The sequence below is a fragment of the Macrotis lagotis genome, chromosome 4 (genome assembly GCF_037893015.1).
Source record: "Macrotis lagotis isolate mMagLag1 chromosome 4, bilby.v1.9.chrom.fasta, whole genome shotgun sequence".
Lineage (NCBI taxonomy): Eukaryota > Metazoa > Chordata > Mammalia > Peramelemorphia > Peramelidae > Macrotis > Macrotis lagotis.
Window position 1 is genome coordinate 116,279,046 of NC_133661.1, and position 27,250 is coordinate 116,306,295.

A 27,250-nucleotide genomic window follows, 5' to 3' on the forward strand; every position below is an offset into this window, starting at 1 on the left:
AATAAACATTAATATATATTAATAAGAAAACAACAATTACATGATTATATTAATAGGTGAAGGAAACAGTTTTTGACAGAATACAATACCCTTTTATGTTTAAGAAAAAAATTAGAAATCACAAGAAAAATGGTAAATAAGTACTCACAACCAGTAGTAAAGGATCATGGACTATGGAGAAACACTAGAAGCCTCTCCAGCAAGATGAGGCATAAAACAAAGTTATCCATTTGATTATTTGATATAATTCTAAAAATAGTAACTAGCAATGAGATAGTAAAAAAAAATTGAGAGAATTATCATGTGCATAGAAGAAACAAAATGATCCATTTTTATCTATGAGATGATGGTTTGCCTAGAGAATTCTAAAGATTCAACTAAAAAATTCAAAGACTGAAATAACACCAAAGTAGCAAGATAAATGCTGCCCCATCAAGCCCTATCATATTTCTATATTTTTTTTAAAAAAACCCAACCCAACAAAAACACATAGAAAAAGAGATTTCACTCAAAATTACTATAGACTGTATAAAATATCTTGGATTCTACTATACAAAACATATATAAGAATTATATGACTACAACAAAACATTCTTGATATAAATAAGAGAAGACAAATAATTAGCAAGGGATTATTTGCTCATTTGGGGGCCCTGAAATATAATAAAAATGACAGTACTATCTAAATTAATTTACAGATTCAATGCCAAATGAAACTACCTTAGGATTTTCTTTATAGAACCAGACAAAATTATTTCAAAATTCATATTGTTATACAGAAGGTTAAGAATCTCAAAGGAAATAATGAAAAAGAATGGGGGGAAAGCAAGGGGCTCTACCACCACTTGATCTCAAACTATTCAACAATGCAGTATCATCATCAAAACAATTTGGTACAGATCACACAAGAGAACAGTTGATCACTGGAATAGGTTAGATCCACAAGATCCAGAAGCAATTCACTATAGTAGCATAATATTCCACAATACCAAAGGACACAAATTATGACAGTAAGGACTCACTACTTGACAAAAAGTGCTGGGAACATTGGAAAACTGTCTGAGAGAAACCATGCTTAGATTAACATATCAGATAACATGCTACCAAAAGCCACACATGGCTATGTGACTTAGATTAAAAAAAAGGTCATATGATAAACAAATGAAAGGAACTGAGGAAAGGCCTTTCATTACTAAGTATGCTGGAAACATTTCTGACAGAGTATCACAATTAATAAAATAGTCAATTTTGATTACATAAAGGTGAATTTTTCCTCCCATGAAAGTAATTTAATTGAAATTAAAAGATAATTGGGGGAAATCTTTGTAGCAAATTTCTCTGATATAGGTGTGATATCCAAGATAGATTAAAAAGTGATACAAATATATATAAACAGCTATTCTTCAATCGATAAATAGTCAAAGGATAACAAACAGGCAATTCTCAGGAAAAGAATATATTAGGGGCAGCAAAGGTAAAGAAGTGGATAGAGCACTGCCCTTGGAGTCAGGAGGACCCAAGTTCAAATCTCACCTTAGACACTTAATACTTAGCTGTGTGACTTTGAGGAAGTCACTTAACCCTATCACCTTGCCCCAAAAAAACCCCTCAAAAAAACAAAAACAAAAAAAATCTATCAACAACCATACCAAAAAATGCTACAAATTATTAGTAAAAAGGGAAAAGCAAATTAAAACAACCCTGAGCTTCCAGCTTACATCAATCAGTTTGTCAAATATGATCCAAAAAAAGCAAGATAATGAAAATGGTTGAAAGGCTTTTATGTCTTCTTAGTGGAGTTGTCCACAGAGTCAACCAATCTGGAAAACAGTTTGGAACTTTACTCAGAGTCACTAAACTGCATGCCCCTTTGATAGGATTAAATTCTAAAGAAATTTAAAAAGGATCTTTCAAAAATACAATATATGTTTATACAAAAATATGCAAATAATATTTATAATATCACTTTTTATTATACCAAAGAACTGAAAAGAAAGTGAACATCCATCAGATATAAAATGGCTGAACAATTATGGGGTATGAATGTGATGGGATATTATTGTGATATGAGAACTGGAAGACTTGCAAGGTTACAGTATTTGAAGTGGTTGGTGTAAAAAATTGATTTTTTAGATAATTTATACTATTTCACCTATAGATTAGCTAATTCAACCTCTTCATTTTATAGATGAAGAAACTGAGACCTCAAAAGGGTTGTTGACTTGCTCAAGGTCCTACAGGTAGAAGAGAAAGGATTTTAACTCAGGTCCTTTGATTGAAAAGTTAGTGCTCTTTTCCATCGAACCTTTCTATTTATCCTCTTTGCACCAACTTCCCAATCACATTTATCATAATTGCCAACAGAAATATGGAAGCTCTACAATCACTTCAATATGAGCTAGATGCTGAGTGAGAAAATAGCAAGAGGTTTATAATTCTTTTTGCTGCTTCTTGACAAATCTATTCTATGGAAAATTGAGAGACTAATGATTAAAAATCTACAATATCCTTAGAACTTGTTGAAGATAGATATTTTATTAAACAATTATACCCAAAGGTCAATTATAAGAATATGCTGGGGGTTTTTTGAGATCTTATTTTGGCTCTTTACCAAATCACAGAATCTCAGCGAGAACTGACAGGTCACATGGATCAAGCCCCTACCCTTTGAACTCTAGAGCCTCTAGAGCCTCCCTGAAAAGTTATTCAAGTCTCTCCCTGAATGTTTCAGATACCAAGGAACCTACTGACACAGAGGCAGCACATTCCATTTTTGTTTATGCAAAAGTGGGCAAATTACCACATCAGGGTGTGATTCATGTCATTCAACAAGTTCAACCACTCACATGGTGGACCAGATTGGGTAGAGGTCTGTAGGAGATAAGATACTATGTAAGGTATAAGAGCATATAAAAGAAATATAATTTAATGCAGTAAAAACTGTACTAGATCTTTGTAAAGCCCTAGAAGGCTGGGACTTTTTCTTCTCTCCTTGTGCCCCCCAGACCCTAACACAGTGGCTAGCATCAAGTAGTTGCTTAATAAATGTTTATTGAATTTGTTGATTGGGTAACATCAGACTTGAGCTCTAAACCAATCATCTGCGTGACACTTTATCTTCTTCACTTGTGCATTTTCAGTGTCGACAATACCTCTACTACTGTTATTTAACCTACAACTATTGGTAACTTGAAGAATTTCATGCCAAAATGGGAAAGGAGGAAGAGAAACCTGGAAAGAGAAGAGAAGATGCTTAGGGACAGGCATGGCTTTACAGTGTCTTCAACCAGAGCCATAACTAGCAGTTCTTATTTCTGAGTTAAAATCATTGGAGAGTGGATTAGGAGACTTTGGACTTCAAGATATCAGGGCATGTTGGGGGAGGGACCCTGGGACATTATTACTAAGCAGTGGCACAACCCCTGGAGGAGAGGCCTCCTAGAGGAGGGTACATGGGGCCAGGGAATAACTCAATTTTGGTATAGCCATGAGGAAGAAGAAAAAGGCTTCTGGTAGCTTCTAATTTTAGCTAGTTCTTGTTAACCAAGTTGTTTCTGTATGTTGAAAGTATGTAACACCCCCCCCTCCAGTTCCTTCATCTTAACTTCATATTAAGACTAGACCAAAGCTTCTTAAACATTTTGTGCCATTTACCTCTTTGATAGTCCAGTGAAGCCTGTGGACCCCTGCTCAGAATATTTTCTAAAGGTTTAGAATAAAATACAAAGGATCACAAAGAAACCAATCATACTGAAATCTATTCACAGCCTTTAAGCTAACCATTCTAGTTGCCTAACTCTGGACATCTGGCGGCCTATCAGAAGCCTTAATTGTGGTACTAGAACTGACTATACTATTCCAAATAAGATCTCACTTGGGCAAAGTATCAGAAAGACCACATTTTTTAAAAATTGGGCAAAACAAAAACTGAAACTGTTTTACAAAGATTCCTTTGACCTCAAGATGAGGAGATGACTGTGGACAAGATCACAACACTGAAAAAACTTTCAGTACTAACAGCTCTGAGTCTCACTTCCAAAGTTGTAGGGTTACTAAATTCTGTTCAGGAAAGGACATGGAAGTTGGAGATCAAGTTAAGGGTGCTGTAAAACAGAAAGTTCCAAAAGTGAAAGCTGTTGGGAAGCAATCCCTTTGATCTGGAAATCCAGAGTCTCAGCTGCTGTACTGGTAGGTGGTGACTTTCTCACAAAGAATAATTCTCTTCTGGCATTTTTCTCATTCATATCATAAAACATCACTTTCAAGTGGATTCTAGATTTATATAAAGGGAAAGTGTTCCCCTAAAGGGAGAGAGTGAGTCAGAGTTGGGAATTGTTTACTTGTCAAACTAATCTACTTGGGAAAAGAGTAAGAGGATGAGAGGTTAGCAAAGTTTTCAGTGGAAAACCATTATGCTCTTTTCCTAAACATGACTAATCTTTTAGTAACCCTCTTCCCCAACCTGGTCCCCTGACTTGAGATAGTGTCCACATTACCACAGGAAACATTAAAACTCTGATGCAATGATCAATCTTGATTCCAGAAGACTTGTGAAACCATACCTCCCTTCTCTCAGTCAATCAATCAACAAACATTAATAACACCCCTAATATGAGACAGGCATTGTGCTAAGTGCTAGCATTACAAAAAGAGGCAAAACATTATCCATGTTGTCAAGAAACTAACAATGTAACGAGAGAGAGGTGTCCAACTTTAGATTCAGAATGAATCATACATTGTTAGACATGGTGATTTGTTTTATATAATTACTTTTTTTTGGCATAAGGAACATAGATTCCTTTAGATGATGGTAAGAGATGTTGATAATCAATGCTAAATTGTTGAATATTTTAAAAACATCAAGAAAATGTTTATTTTTTAAACTATTGGAAGATGGGGCAGCTAGGTGGCACAGTGGATAGAGCATCAGCCCTCCAGTCAAGAGTACCTGAGTTCAAATCTGACCTCATACACTTAATAATTACCTAGCTGTGTGGCCTTGGGCAAGCCACTTAACCCCATTTACCTTACAAAAAAACCTCTCTCTCTCTCTCTCTCTCTCTCTCTCTCTCTCTCTCTCTCTCTCTCTATATATATATATATATATATATATATATATATATATATATATATATATATGTGTGTGTGTGTGTGTGTGTGTGTGTGTGTGTGTATGAATACTCTATTTTCAATGTCTTGCCTCCTCATTGGATACCAGGCATTCCTTCCTTCTCATACCTTCCTTTCCTTACTTACTCACCTGCTCATGATGAACTGGATCAGGGTCCTCAGGCCATCTAGCTGAGCCCCTTCATCTTACAGATGAGGAAACTAAAGCCCAGAAAGGCTAAATGGTTTACCTAAGGTCCTATGGGTAATAAATGTCAGAGGAGGGAGTAGAAGTCAGACCTTCTGACTCCAGAACCAGTATTCTTTGCATTGTACTTCAACCTATCCCACTGGCTCAATGGATTAGGAAAAGCAGAAAAGAATTTGAGATAAAGACTCTAAAGAGGGATGATAACCTTTGTAGATCTATAGGGAGTCAAATGAAACCAGCTCTCATATTGGGGGAGGGGGAGCTATAGAAACCTTTTCTGCTATTCTCTTTGCATGTAAAATCCTTCAGCAACTATCCCTTCCTCCCTTCTCACTTTACTGCCCTTCACCTGCTTTGCAGTCCAGGGATTCTGATCTCATTTTACACATTCGTTCTGGCTGCCCCTCTTGCCACTGCTTGGATGAGTGACCTCCCTGTTTGCCTTCCAGAACCCTCTCTGTTACAGGTGTGTCCAACCTGTATGACCCTGGGTTATGTCACTTAACTGTCTCAGTTTCCTCATGTGTAAAATGAGCTGGAGAAGGAAATGGCAGAGCATTCCAGTATCTTCGCCAAGAAAACCCCAGAGTCAGGAAGGGTCAGTCATGACTGAAAACATGACTGAACAGTGCGGCCTCCAAGAGATTCTCCAGTTCTAAGTTTTACCATTTAACCTCCATAGGTCTCAGTTTTTCTCCTCTATAAAATGGGAGGATTGGATTCGACGGTTTCTTAAATCCAAATCTGGGCCAATGAGTCTATGCTCCTACAAGAGGAAATGGGAAAAGGAAGGGGAGAGACTAAAAAATCTAACATTTTTGGAATGCCCCCTCCTGATGACGTCAGATCCAGCAGCCTGACCCCGCCCCCTACGGATTCTCCCCGTAGCTTCACAGCTGAGCCAGAGACTTCTCCCGCCTCACTTCCTCCCCTTGGCCCTGGCTCGGCCAATGGGAGGAGGGATAGTGGGCGGTGACCCGGTCAATGGGAGGGGCGCTAGTGGAAGCGTCCAATCGGAGGTGCAACAGGGAGGGCAAGCTCCCTCCCCCCCACACCTCCCGCCGGTGGGAATGCTTGGGCCAATGGGAGGGGCGGCGGCGGACGGCGCCTCGGCCTTGGGCCGCTTCGCCCGGGCGGGAAATGGCTCCGGTTCGGTTCGGTTCCGGGAGAGCGCGACAAGAGGCCGGGCTCGGGCCGCCCGCAGGAGCCCCGGGGAGGCGGAGCGACCCCGCGCCCGTGCGGGTGTGTAGCCCGTGAGCGGCGCGCTCCCCGCGGCCTCCATGGCGGAAGAACGGCTCGACAGCCTGGAGGGCTGGGTGGCCGTCAAGGAGAACCCGTTCTCGGAGCCCGAGCCGCCCGACCTCCGTTTCATGGTGGCCTGGAACGAGCCCGAGGCCAAGTTCGCCGTGACCTGTCACAACCGGACCCTGCAGCGGCGGCGGCGGCGGCGGCGGCGCGAGGGCCTCGGCCCGGCCCCGGCCGAGGAGGCGGCCGAGGAGGAGGAGGAGGAGGCCCGCGGGCCGCTCAGCTGGGCCGGCCTCTTCTCCGCCGCCGAGCTGCAGGGCGTGCACCGGCAGCTGGCGGCCGTGAGCCCGCAGCTGGAGGCCTGCTTCCCCGCGCTGCCCCCCGAGCGCGGCCCGAGCCTCTGGGCGCTGCTCTTCCCGGCCGGGCCCGCGGCCGGCGAGGCGGCGCCGCCGCAGGAGCGCTGCCGCCAGCTGGAGCTCTACCTGAGCGCCGCGGCCGACGGGTGCGGGGCCAGGCTGCTGCTGGACTCGCTCTTCTCCGCCGAGGCCGAGCCGGGCGACGAGTACTTGGAGAACCTGCACGAATTCCGGAGGAAGGCGCTGCAGGGCCACGTGACGCGGGCCCGAGAGCAGCTCCAGCGGGTACGGCCAGCTCCTGGGCCCGGCCAGCTCCGTGGGCACGGCCAGCTCGTGGGCCCGGCCAGCTCCTGGGCCCGGCCAGCTCCGTGGTCCCGGGCAGCTCCTGGGCCCAGCCAGGTCCGTGGGCCCGGCCAGCCCGTGGGCACGGCCAGCCCCGTGGGCCCGGCCAGCCCCGTGGGCACGGCCAGCTCCTGGGCACGGGCAGCCCCGTGGGCACGGCCAGCCCCGTGGGCCCGGCCAGCCCGTGGGCCCGGCCAGCTCCTGGGCCCCACAGTGGGAGGGTGCGAATCTGTCCAGTTACAATTTCCTAGCCGGCCCGCCCCTCTGCTAACCCCCTCCGGAGGAAAGGCGTGAGGTATGAGCACCTGCCTCCTGGCCTTGGAGGGATCCAGAGCCCCCGATGACGACCTGACTCTGAAAAGTTAAAAATTACATATATTATCAATCATAGTTTGTAAATAATATTATAAATCCAGGCCTTCGCTTAAGCACACTCTCCAACCCCGTTACATGCTGTAGGGAAAGGCCGGAGAGGAGTTTCCTTAAGTTGGGCGGGTGTGCCTCCCCTGAACAGCTGGACAGCAGTGACCTCAACCAAGAAATAAATACTCACAATGCAAACCCTTTGAGGATGAATGGCATTGAAGGCCGGGAGTTTTCCATTTGCCTCAAGATTTGTCACAAGGGTTGATATTTACAAAATGTCGCATATTTTTATCCAGAAATTAGCCTTAATGTGTTTTGGAATGGTTATATTGGCAAAGCCTTAAACTTTTTGTGTGTCTAGACCCCCTTGGCAGGATCGTACAGTCATGTGATCCCATGATTTTTCTTTTTTCTTTTGCAAGGCAATGGGGTTAAGTGGCTTGCCCAAGGCCACACAGCTAGGCAATTATTAAGTGTCTGAGGCCAGATTTGAACTCAGGTACTCCTGATTCCAGGGCCGGTGCTCTGTCTGCTGTGCCACCTAGCTGCCCCAACGGTTTTCTTGGAAGAGATACTAGAGAGGTTCTCTTATTTCCTTCTCCAGCTCATTTTACAGATGGAGAAACTGAGGCAAAGAGTTAAGTGGCTTGCCCAGAGACACAGTTAGTATGAGTCTGAGGCCAGATTGAAATTCACAAAAAAGTTATTTATATATATGTATTATATATATACATATAATTTATTTCATATACTAATTTATGTATACACACATAACTTTCACAGTTCTCAGGTTAAATCCTGGACAATAGATTTTGAGGTTCCTTCCTGCTTTCATTCTAATCCTTTGAGCTAAAGAAGGCAGAAGATACGATCTCTTTGGCTGGGCATGTGAAAATGGAAGTGAAACTTGTAATTTAGATAGTGAACAGACAAGGAAAATGCTTTGGGAGGATCTCATGCAGAATTCAAATAATTCATGGCTGATCATAGGCTTTAAATAAAACCTAAGAAAGGAATCCAGAATCAGCATCCAGTTTTTCAGTTCTCTGAAAATATTACAGTGTATTAATTGTGTCAAAAATGCCAGTAATTCAACAATCAGTTAGCCCTTGTTATGTGTCAGACACTGGTAGGATTTGGGAATAGGACGACAGTGAGTCTGTAATTGTAACTACAAAGCGCTTAGATTTGGCTTGAAAAGAATATAAGAATTTATACAGTACATGTACACAGTTAAATACAGGGCAGTAACTGGATGGCAAAGCTCTTTGGTGGTGGCAGCTAAGCTATCTGGAAAGGAGGTAAGGATACTGGCAAGTCAAAAAATAGTGTATTCCTGGGAGGAAGGATGATTTTTGTGAAAATGTGTGGACCCGAGATGAATTTAAGGAATACTTAATAGTTTTGTTTAGCTGCAATCTTAGATTGCAGTGAATGAGAGTAATATGAAATAAAGTAGAAAATTAAGTTGTGTCTACATTATGAAAAACATTTTAAAAAAACCAATGTGAGGAATTTTATTCTAGAGGAAATAGAAGATTTTTGAGAAGGAGAAATGGATAGACTTCTGCCTTAAAAAGATTATCTTGGGGTCAGCTAGGTGGCACAGTGGATAGAACATTGGCCCTGGAGTCAGGAGGACCCGAGTTCAAATGTAACCTCAAACACTTAATAATTGCCTAGCTGTGTGGCCTTGGGCAAGTCACTTAACCCCATTGCCCTAAATAAATAAAATTTAAAGAAAAAAGATTACCTTGACAGAGGATTAAAAAAAAAAAGATTAGCCTGACAGATAGTAGGAGAGACTAAAAAAATGATTCCCATCTGGATTGAGATGGTGGTTGTGTGAATGGAGCAATAGTAATGATTGGAAGTAGACTCAAGTAGACTTCGCAACTAATTGGATATGTGGAGTGAGGGAGAGAGAGAGGAAGGAATTACTAGAAGGGTAAGACCAAGAATAACTAAGAAAAGAGTAAGGCTTCAGAGAACTCTGAAGAAGATTTGAGGAAGTAGAGGAGTTCTGTTTTGAACATGTCTCATTTGAGAAGCTAATGGAACAACCAGCATCTAGTAGTCACTTGGCAGTAAAAATAAAATTATAAAATTCTGCTATCTGGAAAGTGCATTGAAATCAGTGAAAAGTATCCTATCCTGGCATAAAATCATGAAATGTTCTCCAAAACTTCAAGATATTTTAGTCTTTGTAATGAAAAGCTTCTGTGATGGAATTGTAAAAATATGTTGAAGGGCAGGTAAAACTGATGAAGGGAATGACTATTCACATGAGGACAAATCTAATCTTAAGGGGGCAACTAGGTGGTGCAGTGGATAAAGCACCAGCCCTGGAGTCAGGAGTACCTTACTTCAAATCGGCCTCAGACACTTACTAATTACCTAGCTGTGTGGCCTTGGGCAAGTCACTTAACCCCATTGTCTTAAATAAAAAAAAACAAAACTAAGCTTAGGCTTCTTTATTTTTGTAATTATGAAGATGGGGAGGAATAGAATCAAATCTTTTGAAGTAATAAAGGCTATTTCAAGAATAAATATGAAATCATTAATCAGCTAAGCCTTTCAAGTCTCAGAAAACTAGAATTTAAGGATTTTGATAAAATCTTGAATAAATATGTTCACATTATAAACAGGCATGGATCTCCCAAGACAGATCTTTAAATCTTTTTTTGTCACAAACACCCATGAACTTAAGAGTAATCTTTTTAAATTAATGAAATAAATGTATGGAATTAAAAGGAAACCAATTTGAAGTACAATTATCAAAATTATTTTTAAAAGCAAATTCATGCACTCCAGGTTAAAATCTCTTACTCTAAGATGATAAAATTTAAAACTGGAAGGACCTCAGTGATTACCTAGTCTTCCTTTCTTCACAGAATGTTTGAGGCATAGTCTCATCATCAAACATGACTTTGTACATTTGTGCTATAAAAGACTAAATACTAATCTTAATTGTTTGACCATAGGATATCATTTCTAATGTTATATTTTGTGGCATGTTTCAGAAGTGAGAAATTGGGAAGGGTATTTAAATATATTTGTGGTTAACTCATTCAAGTTTGATTATACTCTCAAAATTAAGCATATTATTAAAAATTCCTATTATAGCAAACATTTTTATGAGAATCAGTGTGTCACAATAGAAAAATAACTTAGAGTTAGGGGATCTGGGTTTGTAACTAAAGGAGAATTATTTTGGGAAAAACCAGTGAACTCATAAAATTTTTACCAAAGTAGTCATGGTCATTCTATTTTGTACAATTCATATTCCTACTATAATTACCTTTAAAATTCATTTTTTATCTTCTAGATTATTCACAGGCATAAAAATGCTGACAAGATGATAGATTTAATGAAAGTTTATGAAGAAGAAGATGAAGTTTACCAGGAATTAGTTACTGTGGCAACAAACTTCTACCAATATTTGCTGCAACCATTTAGAGATATGCGAGAGCTTGCAACATTATACAAGCTAGAAATTTTAGTGAGTTTTCTTTCATAATTTTTTATGTTTATTGTACTTTTTACAAATCAGCATTTCACCAACTGAATTTAAATTAATAATAATTTATTACATTGGCAAATTAGTTACCCATACAATAATATTTTAGTAATATCTCTACTGGTCTAGGAAAGGAATGGAAATTAAGTAATGATAATGTCTTTTTATAATTTTTGTGATTTTCAAAGTATAATTATTTTCATTTCATAAATGAAATAGATGTATTCTACAGAGATGTTATCACTCATCTTGATTCAAAAGCAAATAAGTGGCTGAGACCAAGAACCCCATTTTATTGACTCTTGATTCATTATGCTGTCCAACATACAACTCCCTTCACCTTTCCAACAATACATGTTAGAAACCAGCCATATTTTGGTATTTTTAAAAAGTGATCTGTCCCTCAGTACTAAATGAATATATAAACACATGTTACTCTGACTTATTTTACAAAATAAGTGTCCCTTTCATTTACAGTTTTTGCATCATACTATTTTTTTAAATGAACTTGATTAGGGCAGCTAGATGGCACAGTGGATAGACTACTGGCCTTGGAGTCAGGAGGACTGGAGTTCAAATTTGAACTCAGACACTTAATAATTACCTAGCTGTGTGACCTTGGGCAAGTCACTTAATCTCATTGCCTTAATATAAAAAAATAAAAATTAAATGAACTTGTTCTATTTTTCCCCTTTATAGTGTTCTTTTAATTGATAAATTAATACTTTCATAGAAAAAGATTTTAACGTTAGGTTACAATTAAAATTGCTATTTCAATATAAATTCAGTATGGAATTAGAGCTGCTGAATTTAATTAGTTGAGGAATTTACACAAATGTTTTACAGTTCTGAAAGAGAACTTAAGAACTGTGCACAGAGGAACTCTTGTTTATAGCCATAAAACATTTGCCAATAATGTTGCTTTTTCAGATTCTTTCTCTGTCAGTACTGTATTTTTGTATGTAAAAAAACATAATTCTTTATTCATTAAAAAAATGACTTAACTTCCCAAGTAGATAATGTATACATTTTAGGGTGTTATTACTTTCACACTAGGAGAGAAGCCAAAACTTTATGGGAAAAAGTAATAATCAATAGGCTAAAAATAATCCTGCTACCCAAGATGTGGGGGAAAAGGTATTTAAGAATCCTGTATGGCACTTTTGATGTCCACATTGCTATTATCCACTGTTGAGCTGAAGTTATTTCATTCTCTCTGTAGAAGTCCTTGGAGTTCGATGAATTGGGCCCTAAGAGAATAGAGGCGATGCAGAAAGAGGCCAAGGAATGGACCCGACAAGCTGAAGAAGCTGTGACATCTATTCAGGACATCACTGTGAATTATTTTAAGGAAACAGTAAATGCATTGTCTGGTAAGCATGAAGGAATACTGTAATAGATCAGAGACTTCTTAGTCCCCCCCCAAAAATTAACAGTAAGGTATGAGTTTCATTTCTTCCAGTATTATTGGAGTTAAAAACTGTCAGAAACAGAATTTGAGTGTTCATCCTAACAGTCTCATTTTCTGACAGTTGAAATGTCATATAGACATCTGCTTCAGCATTAGATATACATAAAATTATAGCAATTTTTTATAGGAACATCTTGCTCTGAACTACATATGACTTTGACTGACTTTCCATGTGCTTACTGAAATAGGCAATAGTTGGGTGTGAGTGAGCCATTTGACCTTATACAAATATTTTCAAAGCTGCAATCCACCTTGTAGGATAGTATAAGGGGAAGTCTTTTTTTTTTAAGTTTATTTTAAAAACATTTTCCAGTTATATGTAAAGATAATTTTCAACATTCATTGTGTAAAATTATCTCCTTTCCTCTCATCCCTCCCCTCTCCCAAAGACAGAAAACAATCTGATATGGGTTATATGTGCACAATGATATTAAACATATTTCTATATTGGTCATGCTTTGAAAAAGAATCAGAATAAAAGAGAAAAACCATGAGAAAGAAAAATAGAAAAAAAACAGTATGCTTTGATTTTTATTCAAACTCCATAGTACTTTCTCTGCATGTGGTTGGCATTTTCCATCACAAGTCTTTTAGAATTGTCTTTGATCACTGTATTATTGAGAAGAGCTAAGTCCGCCATAGTCGATCATTGCACCATGTTGTTGTTCAGGTGTTCATTGTTGTTTAGGTGTTCATTGTTCTTCACTTCACTCAGCATCATTTCTTGTAAGTTTTTCTAGGCTTTTCTAAAATCCAACTTCTCATCTTTGCTTATAGAACAGTTACATTACATTACATTACATTACATTACATTACATTACATTACATTACATTACATTACATTACATTACATTACATTCATATAGCTCAACTTGTTCAGCCATTCCCCAGTTGATGGACATCAAGGGGAGGTCTTACTTCTGACTGCTAGCTTTTCTTCCCCTTACCCCACATATACATCTATATCCTCCTAAAATTCATTCCAAGAGTGAAGTTGTTTCTTTGAGCTCTGCAGGATTCACTGTTGCAGTTGTTCAGATAAATAAGATTAAACAATGGCTTTAGAGTACAGTAAAAATGAATAATGTGAATTTTTTAAGAAGCAGAATTTGGCTTTCTTTGGTAGGTTAGCAAAGTGATGTTAAAAATATTTCAAGTGAAATTGATTTTAAAATTACTTTTTGCTGTTTTTGTTATTAATATAGCCACTTGTTTTAGATTAATTGGCAGATTTTATCATACTGAAACTAGTTAAATAAGTAAAGCAGTACATGTTTTCAAAGAGGGGTTGTTTAATGGATTGATCTTTTAATATTTGCATGAAAGCAGATATAATGAGATGGGTGCTGTGTACAGCACCCAAAAATCTTTTCAAAATATTTTTCAATCCTAAATATTGAGAAGGACCTGATATATATAGAAAGAACAACTCTCCCTTCTTCCCTCTTTCATTTTTAAAGAGGGTATGGATTGGAACAAGAGGATCGTTATGATTTGTTACCATTTGCGCATAGTGCTTATAGGGGAAAAAACTTGGCACAATGGACAAAAAGTAGAGGGAGGGGCCTGTTTTTTAATTGTTACCCAGATCTCTGATTACTTGTGAGTGCTATTTATCTTCTAAATTTTAATACAATAGTAATGCAAAAACAGATGGAACAAGATGAGAAGAAATTTGGCCAAGCCACCTGGGCTTTAGCTGCTCCCAGACTGGAAAAACTGAAGTACATGGTAGCAAGAGAGACTTTACAACACAGGAGAGCCAAAGAACTATGCTTAAATCAGAAAAGAGTTGAAATTCGAAAGAAGGTAAGTTGAAAACAAATGTGATTTTGATCTAGCACCTTTCTTCTCAGGTACTCAAAACATTTTTGAGGATAGAATGAAATAAGCAAGCATAAAATCACTAGAGAGCAACTTGATGGTATTAAAGGAGTTGTTTTTTTTTTTTCATAAAATAAGAGACAACAAAGTAAGCATTTAACCCTTTTAAGGTATTTGATTCTCTTTGTAAAAAAGGTTAAACTCATTTCAAAAGTGGATAAGCTACTCTTGGGCAATGAATTAATACTTAGGAGGCATAGCTTCCTTTTTTATTGTTCGGAGATTGTCACTTATTTAATGGTGCACTGAAATTATTCATTGTTAATTTACTCATTTTAGGGACTCCCATAACCTTTAAGAGGAAATTACTGTATAATACATTGTTCCCCGTCAGTCCATTTCTTAACACAAATGTCTCACAGTTTATGAGGAAAAGATAAAAATGACCTCTTGTAAATGGACTTAAATTGGTCACAATGCACTAGCACCTTTGTCATACTAAATAGGCAAGTTACAGAAATATTTTTCTTTACATCTATTCCTTTTCAGAAAGTAATTGAGACAATTTGTAAACAGACTTTTCATAATTGTTATTTTTATTGAAATGTTCTCTTTTATTAATAAGGTGGAAGGTCTTTCTGAAGTAGAGAAAAACATTGATGTGGTAGATGAACTAGAAATGCAGTATTATGAAGTTCAACTTGAATTATATGAAGTTCAGCTTGAGATTCTGAAGTTTGAAGAGATGCTACTCATTACAGAGTTAGACACTGTAAGAAGACTCATAAAAGGTAAAATGTATACTGTAGAGAACAGATTTTGATATCTAGTAGTTATATATTTCACATTAAAAATTGAACTGACTTTTAAAACTTAAGTTTTAAATGTTTTAGATTATTCAGCATCCAAGAATATTCTTCAGATGTAGTAGGTGGAACCTTGATTCACTTGGGTTCAAATCTTGTTTCATACAATATCTGTGTGATCCTGAGCAGGTCACTTGAACTTTCAATACATCAGATAGCTTCATAGGGTTATAAATTACATATTATTCATCAGTTTTGGAATCTGGGGAAGAGAAGGGAAGAAATCACAAGTTTGGCTAAAAAAAAAATTTCTTGGTTTTAAAAATTACTAATTTATTTTAGTGTTTACATGTATTAATTACTAAATCCATGCTTAAAATTTCTCATTCAAGTTCTTTTGTAAATTAAGGACTTAATTTTAAAACTATTTTAACGGTGCCCATTTCTAGAGAAACAGGATGAAGTTGTGTATTATGATACATGTGAAAATCCTGAAGAACTTAAAGTTGTTGATCATCTTGTGGGACAACAGAATTCCCAGATTTCAGAAATGAAGATACTCAAGCGGCAATCCCAGCAGCTTGAATGCAAGCGAGGGGCTATCTGTGCAAGAAGAGCCTATCTCAGGAACAAAAAAGTAAAGGCACTAGTGGAATCTTTTTCTCTTCTATTCCTATGGTTTCCTGTTTGGATAGATTAAAATTCAGTAAAAATGAAGCTTTTAGCAGTATAGTAACTACAGAAGAATGTGTGCAATTATATAGTAATTCTAGTTACTAAATACATGCTTAAGTTTTTTTATTCCTATGAATTCTTCTTTCAGATTTCTTAGTGAATTAGTATTGGTTAAAAAAATACCAATTACTGTAATAGGAATTTACCACTATTTATAATTTCTTGTAATTTTTTTAAAAATGGACTTTATTGCTGAGAATTTCTATAGGGAACAATTACAGCTGTGCTTTTTTGATTTTTTAATTAGCTATTGTTAAAAAAATTGTTACTTTAAAATACATTTTTCATCTCTTTTCATTTTCTTAATGTCAGTGAGGTTTTTTCCTTTAAAATATCTTTATACATATGAAACTTAAAATACTTAAAGAACTTTCTCACCCTAATGAGAAGAAAAGCAAGTTTCTTGCTCTAAAGTGATTTCCAGTGGATTCTGAGTGTGCTCAAGGGGGTTATGACTTAGTAAGCTTTATTACGTTTGTTGGGCTTTGAGTAGTTGTTTAGTTGTGTCTGACTCTTCCTGACTTCATTTGGGTTTTTTTTTTTTGTCAAAGATATTAGAATATTTTGGCATTTCCTTCTCCAGCTCATTTTCCAGATAAAGAACTTGAGATAAACAGGATGAAGTGAATTGCCCAAGTTCACACAGTATCTGAAACTGGATTTGAGTCTTTCTGATTCCAGACTGGGCAGTCTAGCTAACTGCCCTTTTGAGTTATCCCACTCTAAATTAAATGATTATTTATTTCCTTAATTGGATAAGGAAAATTTAACAATTCATTTTCCAAAATGATAGTTCCTGTATTTAGGAACTGCTTTTCCAACAGGTGTCTTCTCTCATACAATTCATAGAATTTTTGAGGTAGAAAAAGTTGAAGGGTTGTAAAAAGTTGCAGCTTTAATGGATAGAAGCTATTGGTGATCTGGAACACTCCATCTAATCTCCTCTGAGAGCCTTCCAAGATAAGTAAAATGTTTCTAACATAGGAGACTGAATTTTAGAGTCTATCCTTTAAGACTATTACAGATGATTTTCAGATGTAATTGAATGCTAACTTGATAAATTCAAGGTCATTTAAAAGACTACCTTAAGTATCTTTTACATTTAATCTTATTTTTAATACTGTACTTCATAATACTAAATACTAAAAATTATTGATACATATTGTTTTGGCACAAGAAAGACTTCAAAACAAATCCATTTACAAAGTACATTCCCAGATGAAAAACTGATTATTGATTATTACAGAAAGGATATGTGTGTATAAAAACATGGAAATATACATAAACATATTTATGGAATCTATTGATATAACTTGGAGAGTATGGTACTAACATAGAGTATTGTATTTGAACAGTTTTGTGGCTTCTTGATGTTGATTTAATTTTCATTTTTACATTTAGATTGTATTTTTTCCAAAATAAGACTGGGTCTCGTATTAATTTTTGCTCCAAAAGACATATTAATGGCTTATTTTCAGGGGATGTCTTATTTTTTTCCCCATGTATAACAATCTACATTTATTCATTTATTCATATAAAAAATCTACATTTATTCATGTGCAAAAAATCCACATATATTCTAATATAGTCATGTTATCTTATCTGGAACATTGTCATAATTCTCCAAACCCCAAATTCTAGTCTGAATTTCTTGTGACTTCATTTCCTGTAGAATCATTGGCCCCAATCTTTTGTCTCCTTAATTGAGCGCTTCTTGTCTGTGGAGCCTGCTCTAGTGCATTGGCAACACAGCTGTCAGTGATTTTATTCCATGAATTCTTCACCCAAGTCATGACCTCTTAACAGACTCATCTTCACACAGTTTCCTTACTGACTTGTCTCCATTCTATTTTCAATGTAGTCGTTGATTTCCCTGCAAAATGATCCTTGAATGGCTTATTTATTGCAATATCAAGAGTCTGGAGAGAGGCAGCCATTCCTCCAGGAATCATTTGATCTATTCTCTCTTCAAGGACGTTTTTCATGTTTTAAGGGTGATGAGTGCCAGCTGAATCCAGACTGGTAAACCTCTGACCACCTCACAAAACAAGTGCCCCATTCAGTCGGCCCTTTCCTTTACATCTGCTTGTGTATACCATTTTTTGGTTTCAAGAACATAAATGCCTAAAACACGTTTAGTCTTACTTTAATTTCCCTTACAATAGTGATGATTAGAGGTGCAGCTTTCTTTTCATCCAGATGTTATCAAGTGGGCACGTTATTTGTACATTGTGTTTGTACTCCGATGGGTCATTCAACAATAAGTTTTGAGTTTATCTCACTTGAGTATTTACAAATACTTAATTATAATTTATATTGTCATTTAAGTATTAATGTCAATATTTCTATTTAATTGCATATTAATATTATTTTATAATTCATTATGTCCATCATGTATTGCAACAGATGTACTAAATCATCTATCTAGCCAACAATCTTAGCTTGGGCTCATTTTGGGGGTAGGATTTATATTATGAGTAACCTGAAAAAAAATCATACTAGGGCTTATTTTTCAGTTAGGTCTTATTTTCAGGGAGTTAAAATTTATTCATTTGTCTCTGTTTTCTTCACTCAGCATCACGTCATACAAACTTCTCTTGTTTTTCTGAATTTCTTATATTTTTCATTTATTGGAACAAATTCCATTTCCCAAATAACAGGCATAAATTTTGTTTATAGCTTTTTGTTAGACTTTAAGTCTGCCCTATATAATTCACTACCACCTTTAGCCCCTTTGGAACACAATCAAGTCACAGTCTGGGGAATTTCCAGTTCAAATCTCATATTCATTTTGGTAGAGGATCTCTTCTTTCATTTTTCAGATTACTAGGCAGCGTTGTGTAGAAAGAGGTGTGGTTGAACTACAATAGAAACTCATGCTAGTAGGGTGTCTTGAACATGCAGCATATAAAGTAAGATGAATGATTTTTAACCTGCTTTCTAAAACATGGCTCAGTAGTAAGAATCAAATTGAGTTTTGTTTTTTGTTTTATTTTGACAGGAGCAATGCAAGGAAAGTCATCATCACAAATTGCAACAGGCACAGGAAAACATAAAGCGGTTTTATCAGCATCATAATATTCAGATGGTGAGTTGATAAAGAAAATTGCTTAATCATTTTGCCACTACACACTAGCATAGCATTGAAATAAAGAAAATGAAACCTTCAAGTTTCTCTTTGGCTGGTGCTCTGAATATCAGGTGGCATGGGAGGAATTATGCAGGTTTAGGAGGTAAAGATTATGAATATGCTTGTGTTTTTTTAATACAGAAAAGAGACAAGAGAAAAGAAGAGGAGAAGGAAAAACAAGAGTGGATAAGCCAAGAACGGCAAAAAACACTTCAGCGCCTAAAATCATTTAAAAAGGTAAATGCTCGAAATTATTATCTCATTTACACTAGGGAAGTTTTTGTGAGGGTAAAGATAAATAGCTTAAATTCAATTCAGAAAATATTTAAGCACCTACTGTGTACTAGAGATGAGAAATGGCAGCCCTTGGTCTTATTTCTTTTTTCTTATTTTCACTTTCTTATTTCTTATTTCCATAATTCTATAATCAGAAAATAAAAGCCACAATCCCTCCCTCTCTCCCACCCCACCCTCCCCACCAAGCCATTTGCTGCTGTGTTTCTGACCAGAGAGAATGTCGGGTTTCTCCTCAGGGCCAGTGCCACTCAAATTGTTGAGAGCAGTCTGGAGAGCATCAGAAGTAGAGAATGAATGCAATTTTTAACAGAAAGGGAAAGACAGAAGAAAATATGCAATAATTCAAGGTAGAAAAGCAAGATTCAAGAATTAGGAGTGAATCTCCTAGAACACTAGAATGTATCAGGAAAAATAAAATAGACCAGGAACCATCTTAAAGTTAATTTTAAAAAGCCTGTAAATTAAAGTAATGATGAAAAATAATCTATTGTAAATCACTTGCTGATTGAAGTTTTTTTAAGAAATATTCTTATTTATTTATCATTTTATGAAATATTAATATTTATCATATAATGTTTAACTGAAAATACTTTTAAAAATTTGGTTCATGACAAATGCATGCTGTTTAAATTTAGTTGGATTCCTTATCTATCTAGATTTTAGTCTAGATTGACATTCATAGATAAGGGTTAGGTTACCATAATGTATTATTTTTTTTATTTGAAGAGAATTTCATCTGATACAAACAAATTCTGTATCTCTCAGGACTATTAAGGACTTATTTTAGGAAGACAAGAAACAGACCTTTAAAAATTAGATGTCTATTGACTTAAGCTATTTATGATCACCAAGTGTACTTCCTTTTACTACTTCAAAGCTATGGATTTTTACATTAAAGGAGCTAGCTAATAATGAATGGAATGTCTGCAGCATTATAAGAATTTTTTTCAGGACCCAATTTGTGAGAATGATGGTTAAATCTGAGAGTGTCACTGAAATTAAATTTGAAATAGATTTTTTTTTAAAAAGAACGAAAAGGAAAGCCATAGGATCAAAAGGATGTTCTAAAAACTGAAGAAGCACAGTATTAAGTCTCAGATATAGAAGTAAAATGGAATTCAAAGATTTTAATACTATACTATATCTGGAGTATGTAGGGCTCCAACATAAACCATTAACTGTTGATGAAGATAAGTTGCTTACTGACCAGTACTGGTATATATTGTATATACTGGTATGTAATTTCAGAAGATACTAAGTCTTCGGTATATGGCAAGCTAGAAGTAGCCTGTTCTCGTAATTTATTTTTTATTTGAAACTCTGGTGATCTGTAAGATTTTTTTTCTTATCCTGGAGTCCTTGTAGCCCTGCATTACTGATCCTTCATGATACCACTACATGCCTCTTGGATTTGTTTTCTCTTTCTGTTAAATCAGTGCTCATCTTGAATTCTAAGTACAATGCAGGCTTTGTGTCTGAAGGAATTGCTTAGAACAAATGAATTAATGAATTTTAAGAAAAATTATCAGCCCTTCTCCAAATTCTCCTGTTAAGTTCTTTGTAAATTTTAGTACCATTTTGAGAAAACTAAGGGGACTTGGCATCAGGGGATCTGAGCTCTGATATTCAGTCTTTGACTTGTTACCTGCTTGACCCTTGGCTTCAGTCCTCTGAATGACTAGGACTAATTTTGTCTGAGAGTAGACTCTTAAGTACCCAAGGATGGTTTTTTCAAGTAGAGAATTTGTTTCATAAACTGGAATAATCTGAATTTAAGCCTTTTTTTTAGTGTTGCCCTGTTTTACATTGGGCAGAGTATTTCATTTCTATAAAGTGGGGTTAATAATAATTCAATTACTTTTGTCAAGGATAAGGAAAACCCTTTGTAATCTTCAAAGTGCTACATAAATGAGAATTTTAAGTTTTTGAATATTAAATTTTATTGATGAAAATAAATAAATTTTATTGATGGCATCTTTAGCAAATTTTTAATGTAACTCTTTTCTTTTTCAGAAATGTCCAGTTCAGTTTGTGCTAAAAACATCATGTTCAAAACCAGTTAATCCAAAACTGCCCAAAGATACTTCCCAGAAAATCTCATCACCAGCATCTCAGCCACTGTCAATAGTTAATTTATCTTCTAAGCAAACAAGAAATACTCCTTCATCCAATGTCAGAGGTTTGAAAACACCTAAATATGAAAACAGTCCTGGAAATATCTCTATTCAGATTTTGGTTCCATCTGATGACCCACCATACCCAGAACCCAGCCAAGAAGTGATGTCACCACCAGCACTACCACCTCCTCCACCTCCTCCTCCTCCTCCTCCTCCTCCACCTCCTCCACCACCTCCACCACCACCTCCTCCTCCTTGTTCCTCATCACTTTCATTTCCTCTACCATCACACTTGAGGACACCTGCGAAGGATGATGATCAGCCACTTCCCTTGGTCTGTGAATCAACTGCTGAAAAATTATATGATTCCTCTAAAAGTTCTTTAAACCTCTGTACAGGTAAGTGTTTGGAATTTCTGTGTCTTATAATGATAATTTAAAGTTCAGTATCCTATTTCTGATATCTAGAATTGTCACTATATCCCCATTTTAGAACAGAGCCCTAAATTCTTTCCATACTCAAAATACTCTAGTTGTTTCTGCCTTAGATTATACTTTTAACAATTTTTTTAAAATCAGCCCTTCAGTATTTGAGTTTGATAGCTCAGTGTTGACAAGGCTGCTTTCGATTAGCATAGTTGTTGATAAACATGACCACTCTGAAGAATTAAAGGATTTGGTTCAGGATATTAATGAATCTATCTTGTCCACAAGATCCTTAGACTAAGAGTGATCTTGAGGAGTTGTTTATTATTTGGAACTCCTGTCAGTTACAGTTTCATGATTCCACAACTTTTATTATTTGTAAGGAAAATTTAGTTCTTTTTTCTAAGGGAAAATCAGGATGTTTTATTTTATTTTGGAAAATATTATCATAAAATTCCTGGTTTGGATTAATTTAACTGAGGAATAAGTAAAATATCTTTTTTTATTTCAATCTTTGTTCTAGAAGATTTTTTTCTAAAATGGATAGGTACACTGTCCTGTTTTAGTAAAAATACAAAAGGTGCATAATCAAGTCATTATTTATTAAGTTGAGGATGTTGATCATTAGTAGAATAATTTCATTCTGAATGCATTGTCACAACTATAGTTGTAGACTACTAAGATACCATCCATCTTGACCCTAGAAATTGCAGAGATTCTTAACACTATTTAAAGTCAAAGAACTGAGTACATTATGTTTACTTGACAAATACTTGCTAAAAGGAATCAAATTTGTTTTCTTGTTATTTTGAATCATCAAGCATTTATTGACTGTTAACTTATGGGCAAGGCCCTGTGTTAATGCAAAACTATTCCCTGCCCAAAACTATTCCCTGCCTTTGATTCTTGTTGTTTGGGTTCAAGGCTTTGAAGGAAGGCTTTATTGTATGCATTTTGATGTGCCAATAAAATCTCAGTGCTATTATTGTGAAAATAAATTGCATATTTACATGGCCTAATTCTTATAAATGATGAAAGAAAGCAAAAGTGCTTAAAAATATAGAATATATACAGATCCTTATAGAGCAGTAGCAATTTGACTTTAGAACACAAAGTTTCTACATATTATATCAAAAGAAAATTAGATCATAGTGGTGAGAAACAATCATGAAAATAATTGGGCCTTGACTGAAATCTTTTCATTCCCAGAACCAAACAATAAACTCAATTTACATATTTAAATCCAAAGTTAAATACTCTTTAACTAGAAATAGCAAAACCTTAGAGTTATCATCTAGTAGACCTGGATTTAGAAGCTTTTCCTAATAAAGTTACAAACCCATTGCTGCCATCACCTCGCTTCCCTTCCCCCCATCAGAAAACATCTACCCATAAATAGAAACAGTTTGCCACAGTTGCCAAAAATAGCTCTTTCACTGTTTGGATATCGCTTATCCTTTCCTAATGACCTTCTTACTGATTTTGAGGAAGTGAAAAGTAAGTCAAGGAGCTCCTCTTCCCAAAGACTGAGACCCTTGCTTACTCCCTAGTGTACTGGTACAGTTCTGATTCCTCAAGTGGAGCGTAAGTGTGGACTCAGCAAAGTATAGGTCTCATTGTACCTGACCCAGAAAATGGACCTTCCATAATTGAGCTGCTCATTGGAAGTTTTATTGTGGAACTTTTCACTTGTGGAGACGAATTGACTTCAGGCTTGTAAAATGAAACTGAACTTATACCTAACATTTTAGTTTAGAGAAGTACAGCTTTGTGAATGTGTTCCATGTAAATAGAACCAGAGAGAATTTTATCTTTTTTTTATTTTACTTTTTTAAAAAAATCTGTTATCTAATCTTTATTTTTTAGGGCTTATTGAAAAATAAAAATAAGAATATTTCCACTTACATGGAATTTGTGTAGATTAGAAAAAGAAGAGCCAAAGTTGTTAGAGGGAGTGGTTGCACTATATTGGAATCAAGATTTACAATTTAATAGCTCAGTTATAGCTAAGCAAACTGTCCTTCTTTTGGTGTCACTTTAACCTTTTTCCAATGCTTATAAGAAGTCTAATAGAAAGTTTATACATATTAAAAGAAAGTAATCACTTCTGACAAATAAACTGAATCATTTTATCTAAGAAAATAGTAATGCTATTCCCATCATATCTGCATCTGTTCTGTATGACTCATGGATTTGAATTAGTGGAGTGGGGTAAAGAGTGAATTCTAAGAAAAAGCACTAGATCACCTGGGGGAGCTGCAACATTACTACCATTAACTCCTTGTAGATTGTTGACTAAATCTTAAATCATTTTATATGTATATGTTCTTATATCTAAATAATGTAAAGGAGTATATTGCATTTAGACCAGCTTTGGACAAGATTTTTACTTTTTATTACTGTTTTTAATTTGTTGCAGGAACGATGGATAAAGTTTTGGCTTCTTTAAAGCATGGTGACATGCTTCTTCACAAGGTAGAGAAGTCTGCTTTGCCCACTCCAGGAACTTCAGTCAGAGATAGCATTCTGGCTGCTATAAAGCAGGGGGTTAAATTGAAGAAGGTTCATCAAGAGCCCATAACAGACATCCACAAAGAGTCACACAATGAGTTGGAGAGAAGCATCAAGGCAGCTCTCCAGAGAATTAAAAGAGTGTCTGCAGACTCTGAGGAGGATGATGGTGGAGATCAGAATAACACAGAATGGGATGGTTAACTGGATTTGTTGAGGCCAGTGGTTTGCTGGAGTAATGGAGTTCTCAGGATAAAACAATAAAGGCGCATGGGTGGACCTCTGAGAAACATATATACTCAGGGAAGGACAGCCTCCAAAATTGTTCTTTAAAAGCAGCAGCATTTTATGCATGAGAGCCACATTGCACGGGTTTTCATTTTTTAAATTGTTAGAGTATGCATGATTTTTTAATCTTTTCATTCACAGATTAACCAAAGAACCTTTAGATTACATTTCATGGGTGAAGGCTCTGAACAACCCCCAAGGGAAAAAAAAAAGACAAATTTAGGTTGACTTTTTGGTATGTTTTGCCCCAATATAAATTTGAAAAGTGTAAACTCTTAAGCAAATATTTTGGATAATGAAACAAACAAGCCATCCCAAACTCAAATGCACTTTAAGATGCCTCGAGGAGAAAGGGAAGTGAATGGAGGTTCAAGAAATAGGCAGATATTAGTACTTATTCATTAAACTATGTGCAGTAACAAAATGTGTTAGACTCTGATTTTGGAGGTTAACATCAGAAAAGTAAACATTTTACCTTCCTGGTGAGGGAAGGAGGTGTTGGACAGTTTTTGTTATGATTCAAAAATAGTACAGTTATATTGTTGAAATGATTGTGTTTATCAACATTCTTAATTTGTTGTAACTGATTAATTTATTATAAGTAATCAGAGTGATTTGATGGCATTTGGGAAACATTTTAAATATAATATAAAATTAATTTATTTTATATTCTCTAGCCTATCTGTGCACAGAACTGTTTTCAGTACCTCAATGTTAGATTTATGGGGAATGGAAAGCATACAGTGTGTTAAACTAACATAATTTTGTAAAATGTGGCTATTAATTTTTTAACATTTCCACTGCAAAACTGGCAGAATATGACATTTAATATTCAAGAGAATTTCAACCAAGCCTTTGTTTGGCATGGACAATTTTATTGGGGGGAAAACTTTAAATCATATAGTTAATGTGGGTGGGAAACGTTTCCTTTGAGGAAATGGCTGCTTTTGGAAATCAAGTTTCCACTTTCTGGTATCCAAACATTATTATAAAATGAGGAAATGCATCCCAACTGTCCCCTTTAAATGCCTTATTTTTTTTCTGTTGTGGATTCTCTGGTGATAGGTAGAATTTGGCTCACACAATTTTTCCTGTGTTAAAAACAGTTTAGTAGTTTAAAAAAATTTTATATGAAAAAGTTGGATTTCATATATTTTTGGTGTTTGATATTACAGTAACATTTTGGTTACGCTTAAGTAATTTAAAATGCACCTTCATGAGCTATCCAGAATATTGACAAGTGTCATTTTGTTGGGGAGAAAATGTTGTGCCTTAGTAATCAGTTTTATATTTGGTTATAGAATGATAGAACCTTATATGTTTTATAACAAAGGCAAAATTGAATTTTAAAATGTTTTAACAACAAAGCCGTACATATATTTTTTTCATATTTACTTTTAATTCTGTGCCATGCCTTTATAGACCATTGCCATGAGTTTTCTTTTTTTAATGTCTAAAAAACAGACTTCTTGAGAAGAAAACCCTTTGCTATAGGTTAGAAGTTGCTCTACAAGTTACTAGATTATGAAATTTTATATTACTTCTAAAAATTTACTTTAAAAAATAAAATTTTAGGAACTGATTACAGGATTTCTTTTATTCATTCACTAAATTTAAATGAAGAAGAGTAGTATGGTGCTCTAAGAAAGCATGGGTTGGGCAGGACCCCTAGCTTCCAGTCCTAGCTGAGCCATTGAAGAGCTTAAATGACCATTGGGCAAATCACCTGTCCTCCCTATCAGTTTTCATGTTTGTAAAATGAATAACAAACGTGGTTGGACTGGAAAGAATATTAAAATTCCAGTTAAATGATAGTGGAAAAAGAGATGGGTTGTGCCTGGTATATTTTTTAACAATCAGCTCTCTGGAGAGGAAAATATACTTAGGATATCTTTTTAAAAATTACATAAATATTTTATTTGTTTTCCAATTACATACACTGGTATTTTCTACCAATCATTTTTTGCAAGGTTTTGAATTTTATAAATTTTTTTCTCCCTCTCCCTCCAATAGAACGTACTACCATATAGTCTTTACATTTGCTTCTGTGATACACATAGATCCAAGTTGAATGTATTGAGAGAAAAAACAATCCAAAAAGAAGAAAGAAAACATTAGAGATAGCAAAATTACATATTACATTAGATAACTCTTAAAAAGTGAAGATAATAAGCTTTGATCTTTGTTTAAACTCCAAAGTTCCTTTTCCGGATTCAGATGATATTCTCCATTGCACATACCCTAAAATTGTCCCTGATGATTGCAGTAATGGAGGGTGCAAGTCCAATCATCACCACCTTGTTGTTAAGGTGTACGATGTTCTTCTGGTTCTGTTCATCTCACTCAGCATCAATCCATGCAAGTCTTTCCAGGCTTTTCTGAAATTCCATCCCTCATGATTTCATAGGTTCCATCACATACATATGCCACAATTTGTTCAGTCATTCCCTGATTAATGGACATCCCCTCAGTTTCCAGTTCTTTGCATGTGAGGTTT

The 27,250-nt window shown here is 36.1% G+C and overlaps 2 protein-coding genes across 5 annotated transcripts in view; one reads left to right on the forward strand and one right to left on the reverse strand.

Annotated features, from left to right (window-relative positions):
- Positions 1-7,088, reverse strand: part of FSD2 (fibronectin type III and SPRY domain containing 2) — an 89,874-nt gene extending 82,786 nt beyond the window's left edge. The window contains exons 1-2 of one of the 4 annotated variants that reach the window (XM_074233955.1): positions 7,048-7,088; positions 5,827-6,086 (exon numbers count right to left, since the gene is read on the reverse strand). The gene's annotated coding sequence lies outside the window, so the exon portion shown is untranslated. The other 3 variants (XM_074233956.1, XM_074233957.1, XM_074233959.1) reach the window with 3 other exon arrangements.
- WHAMM (WASP homolog associated with actin, golgi membranes and microtubules) lies at positions 6,521-26,335 on the forward strand. Its single transcript, XM_074233953.1, has 10 exons — positions 6,521-7,206; positions 10,958-11,131; positions 12,372-12,522; positions 14,260-14,429; positions 15,070-15,235; positions 15,700-15,887; positions 18,987-19,073; positions 19,257-19,352; positions 21,426-21,927; positions 24,374-26,335. The coding sequence occupies exons 1-10, from the start codon at positions 6,601-6,603 to the stop codon at positions 24,667-24,669; spliced, it is 2,436 nt and encodes an 811-aa protein (XP_074090054.1). The 5' UTR covers positions 6,521-6,600; the 3' UTR covers positions 24,670-26,335.
- The last annotated feature ends 915 nt before the right edge of the window (positions 26,336-27,250 follow it).

What these genes read in the sequence shown, in the direction of transcription:
- WHAMM (XM_074233953.1), top strand. Translation starts at nt 6,601, where the DNA reads ATGGCGGAAGAACGGCTCGACAGCCTGGAGGGCTGGGTGGCCGTCAAG. An exon ending in CCCGAGAGCAGCTCCAGCGG is followed by an intron (nt 7,207 to 10,957) that starts GTACGGCCAGCT and finishes TTTATCTTCTAG; the next exon opens with ATTATTCACAGGCATAAAAA. An exon ending in CCTATCTCAGGAACAAAAAA is followed by an intron (nt 15,888 to 18,986) that starts GTAAAGGCACTA and finishes TTATTTTGACAG; the next exon opens with GAGCAATGCAAGGAAAGTCA.